Source organism: Pituophis catenifer, unplaced genomic scaffold (assembly GCF_029215685.1).
Source record: "Pituophis catenifer annectens isolate HBS135680 unplaced genomic scaffold, rPitCat1.0.hap2 SCAF_5, whole genome shotgun sequence".
Lineage (NCBI taxonomy): Eukaryota > Metazoa > Chordata > Lepidosauria > Squamata > Colubridae > Pituophis > Pituophis catenifer.
In genome coordinates, this window is record NW_027256885.1 from 66,385,259 (window position 1) to 66,404,640 (window position 19,382).

The window sequence follows — 19,382 nt, forward strand, 5'->3', positions numbered from 1 at the left end:
CAACATCAGGTCGAGATCCGCTGCCACTTCTCATGTATTTTTAGGTGGTCCACCTATAACCTCTAGGGGAAGATCCAGCAACGGTTCATCTAAAAAGCCCCCTGTTGCTCCTTGGGTTTCCATTGCCTCCACCTCCATCTGTTTCCGCTGCTCTTCAAGCTCTTGTTCAAATTGCTTCTCTTTCTCACCCTCCACTATACCTAACACTGAGGATGTACGTGGAGATGCTGCACCAGTTTTGAAAACATTGAAATAAAATTCTTCCGCTTTTTCAACAGTATTTAATCGATATCTCTCTCCTTGATACCTTAATATTATGCCAACTGGAGCATCCCATCTAAATGGAATTTGTTGTTTCTTTAATTCAGTCACCAAAAATCCAAAATCCTTTCTATCTCTTAGCATCTTAGGTGGCAGCTCTTTGTAGATCCCAATCTCCCTTCCATCCACTTGAATAGTAAAAACAAAAGACTTTTGTAAGATATCATTTCTTATTCTTCTATCTGTAAAGTAGATCACCACATCTCTAGGCAATTGCCTTTGCCTTGCCACCCAAGAATTCACTCTATAGACCTTGTCAATCTTGCACAAAATCTCCTCAGGGTCAACCTTTAGCATCACAGCCAGGGCATCAGCACAAACCCTTCTCAGATCCTCTCTGTTGTTCTCTTTTATTCCTCTCAGTCTTACAGCAAACTCCATGAATCTAAATTGCATCATTGTCACTTCATTTTCAATCCTTTGCGTTTTATTATCAACATTAGAAATTTTATAATCAGCTTCCTTCATTTTAGATTCTACTTCTGAACTAAATTCTTCCACTTTTTTATCAATCTGGACAACTACTTCTGACAAGCCAGTCACAACCGTCAGTATGTCACGCTTCATCTTGTCATATTTTTCTTGAACCACCTCCTTAATTTCCTGTTGAGATTTTTCAAATTTCTGGTCCAAAACTTCATTTTGATTCAACAGAGCCGCAGCAATAAATTCCTTTAAATCTTTAAAACCAGTCTCCTGTGCTTGGCTTTGAGTCTGCAAACTTAAGGGCTGCTCTTGTGGCTTGTGAGTGGGGGAACCCCCCCCCCCCCGCAGCTTTGGCTGGCTTTGTCTGCTTTGAAGCCATTCTGCCACGCAGACTGATTCTTTCTAAGAAGGAAGTCCTCCCTCCCTTTTCACCACAGAGTCCTTTCAGAAATTTCCCCAGCTTTAGTCAAGTCTCAAGGGAGAAGGAACAAATCAAAATCACTTTAAAAAGAACTTTTCCCTTTTCTTCTAGCCAGCGCTGTTACTTTTAGTTACTTTGTAACGTATTAAACACTCAGGCAAATCCACTTTCGCTTTCAGCTTTCCCTATCGCTGAAGCTGGACGCCATTTTAGCAAACTTTTACTTTTTCTCAGTTCTTAAATTCATTCACAGGGCTAATAAAAATACTTGCAGTTTGAATTTCAAGTCCAGATTTCACCCTGTTTATTTTTGGTAATTCTCTTGGCTTTCGCTAGTTATGTTGTTCGCGTCGTCTGGCTCTGCTAGATGCAGAGTTGTCCCCGGAGTCCGGAGCCTCAGCGAGCTGGATAGGGAGCCTCACCCTGCTTCCTCCCCAGAAGCAAAAAAAGACAGTCTGGGGACTTCGCAGGGGGCTCTACCTTGTCTCGCCGGCTCTCCTCCCGATTCCTCAGGATTGTGGAGTTTTTCAAGCCGCCTCTCAGCTGTAGAGGCGGCTCTTTACGGGCGGCGGGGCTGGCGGTCTTGAAGAGACCGTCTAGCGATGACGGTGGCGCCAACCGGAAGTCAATGTCATCACAATTGAAAGGACCATTACCTATTAACACTGTGGGATTGGTCCTCCCTCGGTCTTCCGCAGGGAAAAACAGGATTTTTGTCGTCCCTGGAGTCATTGATTCAGATTATGAAGGCATAATTATGATACAATTTGAAACAAATGTGCCCATGACTTTAAAACAGGGAGATTCTTGGGCACAATTGGTGATTGTTCCGTATGTAGTGCCAGCAGGGGGTAAGCAAATTAACAGAGGAAGTGGAGGCTTTGGTTCTACTAATCCTATCCGCTCCCTGCATCCTAGCATTCTGGCAGTAACACAATCAATTCAAGAAGAAAAACCAAAGCGCATATATTTGTTAAATGGCAGATCTTTTGAAGGAGTCCTTGATTCTGGCGCAGACATCTCTGTCATAGCCACTGACAATTGGCCCACAGATTGGCCTACTACGGAATCGCCTTCTGTGTGGGGAGTTGGAGGACCCCAAGCAGCTCGATGCAGCACCAAATGGTTTACGGTAACAGCTCTTGATGGCAAATGCACAGCCCAATTAAAGCCTGTTATTCTCCCCATTCATGTAAATCTGTGGGGGAGAGATTTGATGTTGCAGTTTCAAGCGAAGTTAATTATTGATGATTAATAGGTATTATGTCGCCACCTACTGCTCTCCCTTTAGTATGGCAATCTACTACGCCTGTGTGGATTGAGCAATGGCCTTTAACACAAGAAAAGCTTATAGCGTTACATGAGCTAGTGAAAGAACAGCTAGCCGCTAACCATATTGAACCCATTACAAGTCCATTCAATACACCAGTGTTTGTAATAAAAAAGAAATCTGGTAAATGGAGGCTTCTTTGCGACCTTCGGGCCGTGAATGCCATTTTACAGCCAATGGGATCTCTACAATGTGGCACCCCAAATCCAAACATGATTCCCAGAGACTTTCAGGTTATGATCATAGATTTAAAGGATTGTTTCTTTACCATTCCATTATGTAAAAAGGATAAGCCATTGTTTGCTTTCACGGTTCCAGTCTTAAATGCTGAGCAACCCACGGAAAGATATCAATGGACTGTCTTACCTCAAGGCATGTTAAATAGTCCTACACTCTGTCAGCAATTTGTTGCAAGAGCTTTAAAACCCTTTAGGCAACGATATCCTCAAGCTCTGGTATATCATTATATGGATGATATTTTAATTGCTGGGCCACAAATTCCTCCTTACTAGCTGGAACATTTAACACAAGATCTAGCTGCGTATGGTTTGCAGATAGCACCAGAGAAGGTACAGCTACAAGAGCCATTTCTTTATCTAGGTCACAAATTATTACAAACATATTCACATCCACAAATTCCTCAGCTAAAGGTAGAGGGTAAAGTTTCCTATGTTCAATTACAGCAACTTTTGGGTTCAATTAATTGGTTGCGACCATACGTGGGTCTTCCTACTAATATGCTTAGTCCTTTGTTGATGCATTAAGGAATAAGAAAGATCCATCTGAGGTGATCACACTTACCCAAGCTCATAAAGCAGTCTTCACAAAACTTAATGAAGCATTGAAATTGGTTTGGGTAGATAGATGTCAGGAAAATCTTCCCTTGTTAATGATTATCATTCCAACCGCAAAACAACCTACAGCGGTATTAGCTCAGGAATTCCAACAACAAAGTAAGCCTAAGCCTTCTTTGTTAATAATTGAATAGCTATATCTTTCACATAGCCCTAGTCATACTATTAGTGTGCCAGCACAAATGCATGCAGAGTTGATTTTTAAGGGAACGGGATGCTGCAAAGTCCTTCTAGGTCTCGATTTTGTTAACATCGTAGTTCCCTTGCCATTGAAAGATTGGGAGCGCATGGTTAGCCTCTCCTCTCCTTTGCAAGCAGCACTGACTGATTACATTGGGAAAATCTCTTATCATATTCCTGCAGATCCGCGCCTGCTTGCCTTTAATCAGATAGAAATCATAGTTCAGAATGGTATCTCATTAAAACCTTTGGTGAATGCCCTCACAGTCTTCACTGATGGGGGGCCAAAATGGGGTGCAGCTGCCTGGCTTGAGCATGGAAAATGGGTTACTAAAATCACCCCCCCGCAAAAATCCGCTCAGCGTGCAGAGGTTGCAGTGGTAATTTTGGCTTTGCAAACCTTTCCAACTCAAGACCTTAATATTATTTCAGATAGCCAGTATGTTTGTCAAATTGTCACCTCCCTCCCTGGTGCATATGTTACACCATCTTTGGATGAGGATCTCTTGTCCCTCTTTTTAACGTTGCAACAGCTTTTGCACTTCAGAAAGAATCAAATTTATATTGCACATATTAGGAGTCATCAGTCTTTCCCAGGTATGTTATCAGAAGGAAATGCTGTTGCAGACGCTGCAACGAAGCAGCATGTTTTATCTGTTACTCCATGGGAAAGTCATTCTATGTTTCATCAAAATGCCAAGGCTTTAGCGAAACAATTTCACATTCCTTTCGATCATGCTAGAGCAATTATACAACAATGTCCTCAATGTTCTCAAATCACCCCATCTCCTTCCATTGGGGTGAATCCGAGAGGGCTTAAAGCAAACGAACTTTGGCAAATGGATGTAACTCGATATCCCTCTTTTGCTCCTTGGAAATATCTTCATGTAACCATTAATACTTTTTCTCATTTTATTTGTGCTACTCCTCAGAAAGGAGAAGCCACTAAACATGTTGTTAATCATTGTATTTGAACATTTGCTGTCATGGGTCTGCCTTCTATGTTAAAAACAGACAATGGCCCTGCATATTGTAGTCGCTCCTTTGCTGAATTTTGTGACACATGGCAAATTAAACATCTTTTTGGCATAACTTTTAACTCTACAGGACAAGCCATAGTGGAGCGCGCAAATTTTACATTAAAGTCTGCTTTGGATAAACACAAACAAACAGGAGGGATTCCTATAGGTCTCCCTGGTAAACAGGAATGGTTAAATAAAGTTCTGTTTACTCTGAATCATCTTAATATCACAAATTTATCAACTCCAGTAGATGATCATTTTGGAAGTAGAATAAGTCATCCCCAGCCACAGGTAATGTATAGATTATTGCCTAACCCCGAATGGCATGGACCTGTTCCCTTATTGACGTGGGGACAGGGCTACGCCACTGTGCTTGCTCCTACAGGTCCGGTGTGGATTCCTGCTAGGTGCGTAAAACTGTGGAAGGATGGCGTGGCACGAAGGACTGAAAAACCCGATCCCGAACTTCTCACTCAGCCTGCAGAACCCTCAGCAGGATCGGGACCGAGCACCTGGCCAGGCTCATCAAGTGACCTGGGGACAGATTAAAGCCCTTTCTGTTCAATCCACAAAATTGCTACAGGAAAAGAACGTGCTGCAGACTCCAGAGAACTTTTTAGTAGCGGCTTTTGCTTGTTTAAATGCTAATTCTGTAACCATTATAATGTGTATTCTTTTTATGTGTATTTTCCCTCCTTGCGCGGCTACGATGACTTTGCAACATGGAATTCCAGAACAAGGTCTTTGGGATCAAAATTCCTATATATGGGATGTGCAGAATATCTCTCGATTAATAGGTAAAACTAATTGCTGGATCTGTATGCACGTTCCCCCACATGTCAAAAGAGGACTTTTAATACATGCTGTTCCTTTTAATGACACGAGATGGGAGACTTTCACTTGGAAGGATGGAGGCGTTAGAGGCACTAAGACGACTGGCAAGAACAATATCCTAGCCATTGGAAGCAGGTTTCAGGAAATAGCAACATACTGTTGGGATATAGTGTTGCAAAATCGTTATGCTTTAGATATTATTTTAGCAGCCAAGGGTGGTGTATGTGCTTTGATTCATTCGCATTGTTGTATGTATATTACTGATCATAAAGCAAATATTTCAGCTACAATTGAGCACATGGAAAACATGATGGCAGATAATCCAATTGGCTCCACTATTCCACAATCCCCATGGGAGTGGTTATGGTCTTGGCTCCCAGATTTTGGATGGGTGCGACAAATAGTATCCATCGTTATACTAGTCATCATTGCTTTGATTTGTTGTTGCTGTTGCATACAATGTTTGCCTGGGTTATTAGCGATATTTCGTCCAAGAATTCGGCCCTCCAAATCTGAAGTTATGTATGCTTGCAAAATATTAAAAAATAAAAAATAAAATAAAAGAGGAGGACATGTGGGGATAGTGTTATCTCAGTGGTTGGCAAACCACGCTGAGTAAACAACGTCAGCACAAGGTCCTAATCTCATCAGGAATGTAAAGACAGGATGTCTGGCAGAGACCCTATCTCAGATATGCAAGGCATGGGGACCCGGCACCTAGGCATTGTTTGTCACAGGAAGAACATGAGGGAAACACGAGGGGTCCATATGGAATTCACGAGCCTTCTTTAGCCAATCAGTACAAGTAAACGTTGATTAATGTTTTGCCATGGTAGTTGTAAAATGACAATAAAAGGGAGCCTTTTGGATGGGGTCAGTGTGCCTTCAACAAGGTGTCTTCCCACCGAGGGGCCTTCCCGTGAACCATCTTCCTGCCTACGCGTCTTTCTTCATCGAAACAACAGTAACCAGCTCCAGACCTCGTAAGGGAGAGGCAGTGTGGCTGCAAGAGCAAAAGGAGAGCCTCATGATTGCTCAGGCGATGCAACTCCTCCGCGATGCCGAGGAAAGCCGGAAAAACTGTGAGTCTTATGTATTCCCTGTGGGGAAGGGAGGAGACTACCCCAGACTGGATCCAGAAGAGACAGCCTGTGGGGGAGAGGAAGAGGAAGCTGGGGAAAAAACATCTCAGGCTTCTGGAGCTCAAGCGAGGAAGGCAGCAGCCCAGGGACCCCCAGCCTTGCAGGCCCCACCCCGCAGACGCAAAAAGCCAAAAATTCCCCCCCTAACCGGAAAATATGATGGGAACCCGAAGACCTTGTGGCTTTTCTTGACCCAAGTGTGGAATCACATGCAGGACTGGGGGGAGGATTACTTATCAGATGCGGCACGAGTGAGATGCGTCACAAATGTCTTAGAGGGAGTAGCAGCTGAATGGATGGTGGTCCTCCACAATAATAACTCTCCCTTGCTGAGGAATTACAACCTGTTCATGGGGGCTCTTAGGAGGCGGTTTGAAGACCACCTAGCTGAGCAGAAAGCGAGACTCAGAATGAAGGGTATCCAGCAAGGCCGGAGATCGGTGGCAGAATACACCCAAGAATTTCGCGAACTGGCAACCTACATGACAGGGTGGTCAGAAGTGGCCCTACTGGAGAGTTTCAAGGATGGACTGAATGAAGACATATACAAAGACTGTAGAGCACAGGGGGTCCCCGAAGACTTGCAGAGTTGGTACGTAGTAGCTGAGGATGTGGAAATCGAGCTGGCCCGAAGCCGACTCCGAGGGGGCCGTGCAGGGGACCCGTCATCCCCCTTCTACTGCAAAGGAGCGCCAAAGGCAGGCGCGGGGAGAGCGGAATTCAAACCAAAATTGAAGCCCTTCACGTGTTTCAAATGTGGAAAGGAAGGCCATCGGGCCACCGAATGTTTCTCCAAGCCAGTGCCAAAATCTACTGGCTCGGGACCAAAGAAGGCTGACAAAGCACCCGCAAAAGCTCACGAAACCGCCCTGAAAGGAGAAGTCATTGAGTTCGCTCCCCAAAACCAGGGTGAGTTGGGAACTCCGACCACCGCGGATGACAGCGAGAGGGATTCCGACTCCGATGATCTGGTGAGTCACACTGAGGGCCCCATGCTCATCCCCATAGAAATAAGGGGCACATGCGCAGATGTTCGCCCTATTAGACTCTGGGTGCACCAGGTGCATAATCAGCCCGAAGTGGTGGAGAAACTGGGCCTGAGGCTAAAAATGTTAAAAGGCCCATTGTGTTCTGTCAGTTGGACGGATCGATTGCAGGAGGGGGCCCAGCCAGCTTTGTGACCGAACCCATTGAAATGCAATTGGGGGATCACGTAGAGACCCTCAGGTTTATTGTAGCCCCTAGCATGGAACGACCCCTCATACTTGGACTGCCCTGGCTCCGTAGATGGAACCCACGGGTTAACTGGAAAATGGGGGTTTTGCGCATTCGCACCAGAAAACCGAGACTAGAGAGGGAAGAAAACCCCCTGGAGGATGGAGTAGAACATGAAAGGGCGGAGGGAAAAGATTCCAAAGGAGTATTGGGATCTCCGAGAAGTTTTTAGTGAAAAGGCCTCGGATGTGCTACCCCCCCACAGAGCTACGGACTGTACCATTGAAATACTCCCTGGGGTGAAGCTCCCTAAGCCAAAGATCTACCCCATGATCCCTCGAGAACTAGGGGAATTGCGAAACTTCATTGATAAAAACCTAGAACGGAGTTTTATACAACCAGCCAGACCAAGGGTGGTGGCGCCTGTAATGTTCCGAGAAAAGAAAGATGGCTCCTTTTGTTTGGTAGTTGATTATAGAAATATCAATGCTATTTGCGTGGAAAACGTTTACCCCCTGCCGCTTATGAAGGACATGCTAGCACATTTAGGAAAGGGGAAAATTTTCACCAAACTGGACTTACGAGAGGCATACTACAGAGTGAGAATTAAGGAGGGGGATGAATGGAAAACGGAGTTTAACTGCCCACTGGGATGTTTCCAGTTTCGAGTGCTCCCTTTTGGACTACAAGGAGCCCCTGCTGTGTTCATGCAATTGATTAACAAAGTACTGCATGAGCACCTGTATAAGGGGGTGCTGGTTTACTTGGATGACATTCTTATCTACTCTGAGAGCATGGACGACCATGTGAAATTGGTGCGAACTGTCCTGAAAAAACTCAGGGCTGCTGAACTATATGCCAAGCTCTCTAAATGCGAGTTCCACCAAAGCAAAATTGACTATCTTGGATATCGCATATCGCATGAGGGAATAGAGATGGACCCTGGAAAAGTTCAGGCAGTATTGGAATGGGCCGCGCCACGCACCCGCAAACAACTACAAAGTTTCCTCGGATTTGCTAACTTCTATAGAGAGTTTATCCCCTCGTTCGCCAAAATCACGCTGCCAGTAACAAATCTTCTGAAAACAAAAGGTGAAGTAAGACCAAAGTCCTCACGAGCCCTTGAATGGACTATGGACTGTCAGGCGGCATTCAAAAAGTTGAAACGGTTATTTGCTGCTGAACCAGTCCTCAAACATCCGGACATGGAAGAGCCTTTTGTAGTACAGGTAGACGCGAGCGACGTGGCAGTAGGAGCAGTACTTCTGCAGAAGAATGCAGAAGGGAAATTACAACCCTGTGCCTATACGTCCCGCAAATTGTCAGAGACCGAAAGGAGATGGGCCATATGGGAGAAGGAAGCTTTTGCAGTGCGATGGGCTTTGTTAACGTGGAGACAATTTCTTGAAGGAGCTAAGCATCCTTTTGAAGTTTGGACTGACCATAAAAACTTGGAGGCTTTGAAAACACCGCGTAAGCTGTCACCAAAGCAAGCTCGCTGGGCTCAACACTTCAACCGTTTTAATTTCACTTTACGCTACCTTCCTGGTGGAAAGAACTTCATGGCGGATGCACTTTCCAGATTGCCTCAATACAACAGTACCAAGGAGGAAGTGGTTCGGCCTATCATACCTGTGACACAACTAGCAGCGCCAGTAACTACCAGAGCACAGACGAGGGCCGATCCAGCCCTCTCGGGCGATTTGCTTCAGAAACTACAAGAAGCTCTAAAGACTGACGAGTGGTTTTGAACCCACTCGAATGAATGTACACTCCGTGATGGACTAGCTTGGATTGGGACCAAATTGTATGTTCCGGCCAGTTTAAGAGTAGCGGTGTTACAACAAGCTCATGACGCCAAGACGGCGGGACACTTTGGATTTTTTAAAACTCTACATCTCGTTAAAAGACAATTCTGGTGGCCTGCACTCAAAAAGGACATAGAGGCATATGTAGCTAGCTGTCCGGTGTGTGCCTCAGCTAAGAGACCTCTGGGGAAGCCACCTGGTTTACTTCAAAGTGTGGCAAGGCCAAATGCTCCTTGGAAAGAGATATCCATGGATTTTATTGTAGACCTGCCGGAGAGTGGGGGGTGCACAGTCATTTGGGCAGTAACGGATTTGTTTTCCAAACAAGTGCATTTCATCCCTTGTTCTAAAATCCCTTCAGCTAAAACCCTTGCAAAATTGTTTATTCAACATGTTTATCGATTACATGGGGCTCCAAAACGTATAATCTCAGACAGGGGTGTGCAATTTACCTCCAACTTTTGGAAGGAGTTTTTAGGGTTAATAGGCTCCGCCCAGGGGTTAAGCTCCGCCCACCACCCCCAGACAAATGGGGCTTGTGAGAGAACCAATGCCGTGTTAGAACAGTACCTAAGATGTTACATAAATTACCAGCAAGATAACTGGGTGGACTTATTGCCATTTGCGGAGGTGGCATATAATAACTCCATACATAGCAGTACCGGTTTCACTCCATTTAAGGTGACCTCTGGCCAAGAGTTTGTGCCAATCCCAGAGCTACCACAGGATAACCCACAGAACCCCTCTTTAATTGAGTGGATCGAACAACTATGGGGTACTTGGGCAGTAACTCGAAAAGCTTTAGATGACGCACACCAAGCACATAAAGCCCAAGCTGACAAAAAGAGGTGCCCAGCACACGTTTACAAAGTGGGTGATATGGTTTATCTTTCCACCAAATATTTACAGACCTCCCAGAAATCAAAAAAGCTCGGACCAAAGTATGTGGGGCCTTTCTCAATCACTAGACTCATCAACCCAGTCACAGTTGAATTGGAATTGCCAAAAAAATTGAGACGAATCCACCCTGTTTTTCATGTTAGCTTACTGAAACCGGAACAGTCGTCCCCTTTGCATCCGAACCAGGACTCTCCTCCGGTCCCCATACTGATAGAAGGGGAACAACATTTTGAAGTTAAGGAAATCTTGGATTCTAGGAAGCATCACGGTAAAGTGCAGTATTTGGTGGCTTGGAAACATTTCCCATTATCTCAAGCTGAATGGGTGAATAAACGTGATGTCCGGGCGCCAAAGAAAGTTCAGTTGTTTCACACCAAATATCCTGATAAACCCTAATTTCTGTGTTGTGTTGTTCTCTCTTTCCCTATTTAGGACTAACATCTCTTCTGCAGAGGGGCCGAATGTCAGCCTCCGCCTTTTCTGCTTTGGCTGCCATAGTAACGGGAGGGGGGAGAGCAGGTAGCATGGGGGGGGGAAGCGTGCTGGAGGAAAATGAAACCGATAGTTAAGTCACCGGACTGTATCTTTGAAGCTGCCGTCGGGCCAACAGTCGTGGCATTCCTGATTGATGACGCTGCCAGACGTGTGCTTCCACCTGACCCCTGGGAGACCTTTGGATTGGATGATTTACGGTGGACAGTGGGAGGGGATGCTTTCTATATGCACTTTTCACGCGTATTGCCTTAGATTCTGCTTTCCTTTGGTTGCGTTCACTTCATCTCTAGTAAAAGTACCTTTCTCTATAAACAATGGAGTTTGGGTCATTCTTTCCTGGACTTTGAAGGAAGCACACCTGACAGGCCTACCATTTAAAAAAACCCTGGAGCTTTCAAAATCTTTTAAAAGATAATATTTGTAGCTCAGGGTTGAAATGACGGATCTTTGGTCTACTCTGAGTTTGGTTGTTTTCTTGCAGACATTTCATTACCCAAACTAGGTAACATCATTACTTGGGTAATGAAATGTCTGCAAGAAAACAACCAAGCTCAGAGAACATCAAGGACCCCTCAAAATCTTTTGTTCCATATGCATACATGATTCAAAGTAAGCTTGGGTATAATTTCACTTCTGGTTGTACATTTTATCCGTGTTAAGGTATTATGTTAATTATAACTAGAATTCTAGGAGGAAGGACATGGGGCTTGTTGAGCTCAAAACAATTTGTAATATAGTTGATTATAGGAGAGGTATACCTGTTATGCAGAACGCTTGATAGATTATGGGGTTTCCTTTCTAAATAAAATCTTTTACCAACCTTGATGTAAACCCAATTAGAAAATCAATTTATAATCTCTTTATGTTGCCAGAAGGGATTTGATGTGTTTAATGCACTAGACCTGATGGAAAACAAAACATTCCTGGAAAAGCTGAAATTTGGTATTGGAGATGGCAATCTGCAGTATTATCTATATAACTGGAGATGTCCTGGCATGGATTCTGAAAAGGTAACATTTATACCAGATATTTGATTGTCTTTTTACTATGTGTTACTATGTGTCTGGGGATAATAGTAGTAATCAATACACCTGGAAGGTATCAATATAGAGAAGGCTGGCATTACACAGATTCTCTGTATCTTTATTTAATGGTATGAAATGTACCAAGGAGCTCCTCCTATACAAGTTTTTGTGTGTGCCTGTCTTCCCTCTATACATAGTTGGGATTCCCCATGCAGTGCCTGTGGACGCTAATGTTAATAAAGTTCCCTTGATGGACTCTGCATCAATGAGAAACTAGCATGCTGCAAAACACTACCCTCCAGCATTACCTTTGATTTCAAAAATGCCTCTGGGCCTCCAGAGGCATGGGCTCACTGCACATAGCTCCCCCCAAACTGGAGGTGGAAGTGAGAGTCCGGGCTGTGTGTGTGTGCACAGGTAGAGAATGTGGTGGGATGTTTTGTGACTGGCCATGCCCATATTTGACAAAGAGGCAGGATTCATCTCACTGTGGCAATACTTGTGACAGTCCTTACAGCTTTCTCCTAAAACTCCAAGTGCCCCACCATTGTCTAAGCATGAAGGACTTTGTTTTTATCTGCAGTAACATCCATGTTATCATCTTTCTAGGTTGGTCTTGTATTACAATAAGGTGAAAGGATGCTTATAGTTCTTGGAAGTCATCATCTGGGCTGCTGGATGATCTTGGATCCATGCAATTCAAGAGGACCCAAAGTACAATCCCTGATGAACTTAAATCAATCAGTCAAACCTTGGGGGAAGGGGCTACAAGAAGAGGTGAAGATTTCTGAGCTCAACTAGCTCTTCAACTCCAAATGGGAACAAAAACACTTAACAATTCTTTAACTGTTTGTCAATGAAAAAAAATAAAGCACATTTAATTTTCAATGCTTAGCTCTTGATGAAAAGGGTTCTTTTCTCTGTTTCCCTGCATAAAAATAAAAAGGGTTTGTACAGCAATGCAGTTGCAGTGGTGGAATAGAGTACAAATACTTTAATGTGACTGAACTGCTGCATTTCTATTTATGAAGTGGTAGTGTATGATTATCAGTGTAACAAAATGAAGAAGCCAGTTTTGAGTATTTCTGCTTATTTTCATGATGTGGATGTCATCATTTCCAAGAAAAAAGCCTTGCAAATATGATTATTAGGAAACATGAAGATATTGGATGTCTTGTAATGTGGAGTGGTACAGATGTGCTGGTTGGACTAGTACGTGTTTCTCCATAAGCAGTGCTGCCAAATCAATAAAAATACAAATTTGTAATTTGATCTTCAATAGATCATTGACTTGATTATAATATAGCACTGTTAAGTGCAAGTGTTGATATGTTCCCTGAACTATAGTATTCTTTTCATCTTACAGCTCTGTAAAAGAAAAATTTACAGTTTTTGATGGTACAGGAACAGCAGCCTGTACATGAAACTGAGAATGTTAGTAGCATTATGAAGATGTATTAAAATGAAAGTGTATTAAGGCTTTTGCAGAATTGCACATGTTCCTTTTGTCTGTTTTTTTTAAAACATTTTAAACTGAAAAATATGTTTGCATAAATAAGTAAATTTGTTGCTAGTAGTAGCAATATAATTCTGGTTTTGGGGAAGGGGGGGTTTCATAGTACAGATTTGTATGTGTCCTTGTAAACCTTAATATGGTTTTGTTTAGCTTAGAGTGTCACACAAATACAACCAACCATAATTTCCTTAACAAATCATAGGTTAGCAAAATGCATGAACCAGGTCAAGATCTGTCTTTCCCTTTGGATTAATAGGTTTCAGTTTAGAATATGGTAAAGCACTACATATGCATCCAGATTTTCAACAACTGTTTATATATAGACAATCTGTCAAATAGCTGTTTTCACACATCACAGTAAGCCATGGTTTGTTGGAAAAATATAGTCAGTCTGGCAGATAACAAAAATATTTATTTGGTCAAGTTTTGAATGGTTTTGTTTCCTTTTTTATTTATTTTAGGCCTATTTAATAGCCCTACCCTAACTGGCATTTTCCCAATGCATTAGATTGCAACTTCCAGAATCCCCCCATCAATATGGTCTTCAAAACTGTAGTCCAGTATATCTGGAATGTGTCAAATGGGACAAGATTGGGTACGAGGTTTGAGTAGAGCCACAATAAAGAATATTACATCAAATGCATTACATCATTCAGTACATTTTTCAATACTTCCAATCTATAACTAGTTTATTTATAAATCTTATGTATTACTCTAAATCAGTGGCTTGGTACACTACAGGAACCCTGTTTGCTTGAAGCCAGTTCAATTGATAAAATTGTTTCTGCTAGAACAGTGGTTCTCAACCTTCCTAATGCCGCGACCCATTAATACAGTTCCTCATGTTGTGGTGACCCCCAACCAGGGGTGGGTTCTAAATTTGTTTACTATCGGTTCTGGCTATGTGTATAGGGACTACTCAGAGGGCTGAAAAATGTCATTTCTGACAGATCCTCGCACTTTTGACTGGTCCTCACACTTATGACCATCCTCACATTTATGCCCGTGCAGCATTCTTAACAACCATGTCACTCATTTCACAACTGCTTCTCTTCACCATGGTGATAAGATAGAGCAAAAAACGTAAAATGTGAGGACAGTCGTAAATTCGAGGACTGGTCAAAAGTGCGAGGACCAGTCAAAAATAACTTTTTCAGCCCTCTGAGTAGTCCATGTGCACAAAAGGACTACCCAGAGGGCTGAAAAAAGTGATTTCTGACAGGTCCTCGCACTTTTGACCGGTCTTCCAATTATGACTGGTCATCATGCCCATTGTAGCATTCTTAACAACCGTGTCACTCATTTCACAACTGCTTCTCTTCACCATGGTGACAAGATAGGGCAAAAACGTAAAATGTGATGACAGTCGTAAGTTCGAGGACTGGTCAAAAGTGCGACGACCAGTCAAAAATAACTTTTTCAGCCCTCTGAGTAGTCCATATGCATAAAAGGATACAGCAATAGAGAGGGATGAAGGAAGGGAAGGGAAATTAGAGTAGGAGTGAGGGTAAGAGAGGGAGGAAGAGAGGAGGAGAAGGAGAAAGGAAGAGGAAGTAGGAAGGAGAAGAGGGGGGGGAAGAGAAAGTAAGAAGGAAAGAAAAGAGAGAGGTGGTAGGTTTGAGGAGAAAGATTGCTGTACAATAAAAAAGATGAAAGGGAAGAAAACCAATCCCAAACAAATATAAAGATATTAAGATAAAGAATGAATTGTTAAACTTTAAAGAATAAAAGAGAACAAATATGAATAAATAGCAATAATTAGAAACACACATACAAACATACAATGTATTTTCTTTGAACAGAGTATTTGGCCGGTTCACAAATTTAACCAGTGTTTAGTCATTTCAATTAAATTTACAATTTCTATATTTTCTTTTTGCCATATTTATTCCTCATCTATTTTTTTAAAAAACCAATATTACCCTTCATCCTCATCTCTAATCTTAATCAAATTCAATTTTTCCCTTCTATTCTATATTATACCCCTTCCCATTGTCATCTATTTTTATATCCATCCTCACATTGGTTAATTATGTAATTATGTAATACAGTTGTTTAATACAAATTCAACATTTTAATATAAATCAATTAGTTATATAACTATCTTTTTTGTATATCAATCAATATGAATATGAATATTCCAATTATTTCCATGCAATCCAATTTCTTACAAATCAATTAATTATATTTACCAATAATAATAAACCAAATAATTTCCCCCATATATTCCTCCAAACCACAACTTAACCATTTCTGCTTTCAACATAATATACAGTTAATAGTATCTCAATTATTACAATTCCCTAGTTAAATAGAGCTTTTTTTCTTTTGTGTTTTAAAATCTTTTTTTTTATTGCAAAAGTTTTACAATTACATTTTCACCCCATTTCCCCCCCCATCCCACCCTCCACTCCCCACCCTAACCCCCCCTGACTTCCACAAAATATAATCCCATCAAAATCCCCTTTTTATAAAACTTGAACCCCTCAAACCCCCTTAAAAAATTTTTATCTTCACAGTATTCATACATTTCTATTTTTATATAATACTTTCAATGAAAAGCTATTTGATACTTCCTAACTTGATATTTGTTCTGCACATAATCTATCCATTTTTTCCATTCCCATTCATAAATCTCTTGTGAGCGATCTTTTAAATATGCTGAAATCTTCGCCATCTCCACAAAACTGGCCATCTTGAAAGTCCATTCTTCAATGGTGGGTAAGGCTTCATTTTTCCAATATTTACCTATCAATAATCTCGCTGCTGTTATCATGTACAATATCAACTTAATTTCATCCAGTGTAAAACCCTTTACTATACCCAATAAAAACAATTGTGAAGAAAATGGAATTTTTTTCTTCAAAACATTCTGCATAACCCACCATATTTTTATCCAAAAAGCCTTAACTTTCTTACAATTCCACCAAACATGATAATATGTAGCATCTAAACAATCACATCTCCAACATTTTGGCTGAACATTAGGATACATACAGGATAATTTCTTGGGATCTAAATGCCATCTGTAAAACATCTTATAAAAATTTTCCCTCAAATTCTGCGATTGTGTGAATTTAACATTCTGAACCCATATTTTCTCCCATGTTTCCAACATTACTGGTTCTGCAAAATTCTGTGCCCATTTAATAATACAATCTTTAACTAATTCAGTTTCTGAATCCCTTTCTAACAAAACATTATATAGCCTTTTGATATGCATTGGACCTTTCTCTTTTATATGTCTAACCAACTCTTCCTCATGCAACATAATACCAGTTTTTTGGTCCTCTTTCCATCTCAGTTGAAGTTGATTATATTGTAACCAAGTTAGATTAATCCCTTCACCCAACAGTGTCTCTAATGTCTTCAGTTGCCATCTGCCCGCATCTGTAAAAAGAACCTCTTTATATAAAACCCCCCCGAGTGACATTATATTTGTATTCCACATAATATGACCAAGATCCAGCCATAACGGTATTTTATAATCCCATTTGAGTCGGTGCTTCTTCCATACTCTCATCGAAGAATCTCTAAGTATATGGCTTTTAAATACTTTATCCACTTTGTTTTCATAAAATAAGTAAGCGTGCCAACCAAATTCGAGATCAAAACTTTCTATATTCAATATTCCAGTCTTTTTCCTTCCAAACCAATCGCTTGCTTGAGTCAAAGTTGCTGCTTCATAATATAACTGTAGGTTTGGAAGTTTAAGACCTCCCCTTTCCGGAACATCTTGCATAATTTTCAATTTCACTCTCAGTTTTTTCTCATTCCAGACAAACTTATTCACTCCAGTTTGCCACTCTTTCAATTGTTTATCACTTTTAAGCACCGGAATCATTTGAAACAAAAAAAGAAATCTTGGCAAAATGTTCATCTTTACTGCTGCTATTCTTCCAAGTAAAGAAAGCTGCAGTTTTTTCCATGTCTCCATGTCTTTTTGTACCTCTCACCACAACACCTCATAATTATTTTGAAACAGTTTCATATTAGATTCTGCAACCTGAACTCCTAAATATTTAACTTTTGATACAATCTCAAAACCTGCCCTCCTTTCAAGTTCATGTTTTCGGTCTTGTGTCATATTTTTGACTATCATCTTAGTTTTTTTCTGGTTCAGTCTAAATCCTGATACTGTGCCATAATCTTTTATAATGTCTTTCATCTGGATTATTGATTCCACCGGCTGTGTTAGGGTAACAACCAGATCATCTGCGAATGCCCTTATTCTGTAATCCTCTTGCCTTATCACTATACCTTTCAAGCTAGTCGAGTCCCTTATTGTATTCAACAAGACTTCTAATGTTAAAATAAATAGCAAAGGGGATAACGGACAACCTTGTCTTGTTCCTTTTTCAATTTTGAAGTCTGTTGTCAAACTTCCATTAATAATAATCTGTGCCTTTTGCTCTTGGTAAATTGCTGAAACCGCCAATATAAATTGATCCCTAAAGTCCATTTTTTTCAAAGTCTTTAATAGAAAATTCCAATCCACTCTATCAAAGGCTTTCTCCGCATCCAAGAAAGCCAGCACTGCAGGGATCTGTTTATTCTTCTCAAGATATTCCAGTAAATCTATCACTTGCCTTACATTGTCCTTCATATATCTGCCTTCTATAAATCCCGCTTGATCATCATGAATCACCTCTTGAATTACTGGCATCAACCTGTTGGCTAATACTTTTGCATAATTTTTTTTTTTTTAATAAAAAAGTTTTTATTTTCTGATCAAACAAGTATACAATATAAACAATCATTCAAACTATCATCAGAAAAAAAGAAAAAAAATCAATTTGGTAAACTCAATCTTCAACCCCTCCTCACCACCCCCCACCCCCGACTTCCCAGAACAAAAACAGGGCATAGATTTCACCAAACATTCGCTAAAATAAACTAGCTAACTGCAAGATTTAATAACTCCCAAGACCCCTTAACTCCCCTTTTACAATTTCATCAACCTCCCTTTATATAGACACAAAGTAACATGTAATCCAATAACTCTAAGAATTTTAAAACCATTAACAAATATTAAACATTCAAACCTAAAAACATTTTTCCCCCTCCTACTTTTCTCAAAGTTCAGATATTTTGAAATCTCATAACAAAAAATAAACCTTAGATATTCACTAATTAAATTTCTACATTTTTATAATTAACCATTAGTACATTAACTAGAAAACCAAAAAAGATTAATCAACCATTAATACATCATATTTAAAAATCAATATTCAACTTTATACTTTTTCCCCCTCAGTAGTTATAACACCTAAAACATAATCATTTTTAACCATGAGTAGAACAACTGCAAAGCCAAAAGAAAAAATTAATCTTCCATTCTTGCTTTCTTATTTTGAAATCTCATGACAAAAAATAAACCTTAGATATTCATTAATTAAATTTCTACATTTTTTAAGTTTCTAAATTTCCCCCCTTCATTATTCCTCCCTCCAACTTTTAAAATTTGAAAGATAATCATCAACATAATTAACCATTAATACATAAACTAGAAAACCAAAAAGGATTAATCAACCATTAGTACATCATATTTAAAAATCAATATTTAACTTTATACTTTTTCCCCCTCAGTAGTTATAATACCTACAACATAATCATTTTTAACCATGAGTAGAACAACTACAAAGCCAAAAGAAAAGGTTAATCTTCCATTCTTGCTTTCTTTTTATATTTTTTCCAGTCTTTCTGCATCCCTCCTACTTCTATTTTCAGGAGGTTTTTCATTTTAATTTGAGGTTGATATAACTGCAAAGATTGTCCCCTTTTTAAGAAAGTTTCCTCTGATTTAGAGCCCCCAAATCGCCTCTTCATGCTTATATAAATCAGTTCATTCCTTCGTCTGTAAAACCAAAGTTTGTCAAGAGTTTGTGAAAAA

General features: G+C 40.7%; 1 protein-coding gene across 1 annotated transcript in view; it reads left to right on the top strand.

The window, feature by feature from the left end:
• LOC139317371 (glycylpeptide N-tetradecanoyltransferase 2) overlaps positions 1–13,208 on the top strand; it is a 234,897-nt gene extending 221,689 nt beyond the window's left edge. Inside the window, exons 10-11 of the mRNA XM_070944400.1 lie at positions 11,821–11,958; positions 12,583–13,208. Of these exons, the coding sequence (XP_070800501.1) occupies positions 11,821–11,958; positions 12,583–12,603 (159 nt within the window). The 3' untranslated portion in view covers positions 12,604–13,208. The remainder of the gene's footprint in view (positions 1–11,820; positions 11,959–12,582) is intronic.
• Positions 13,209–19,382: the final 6,174 nt, after the last annotated feature.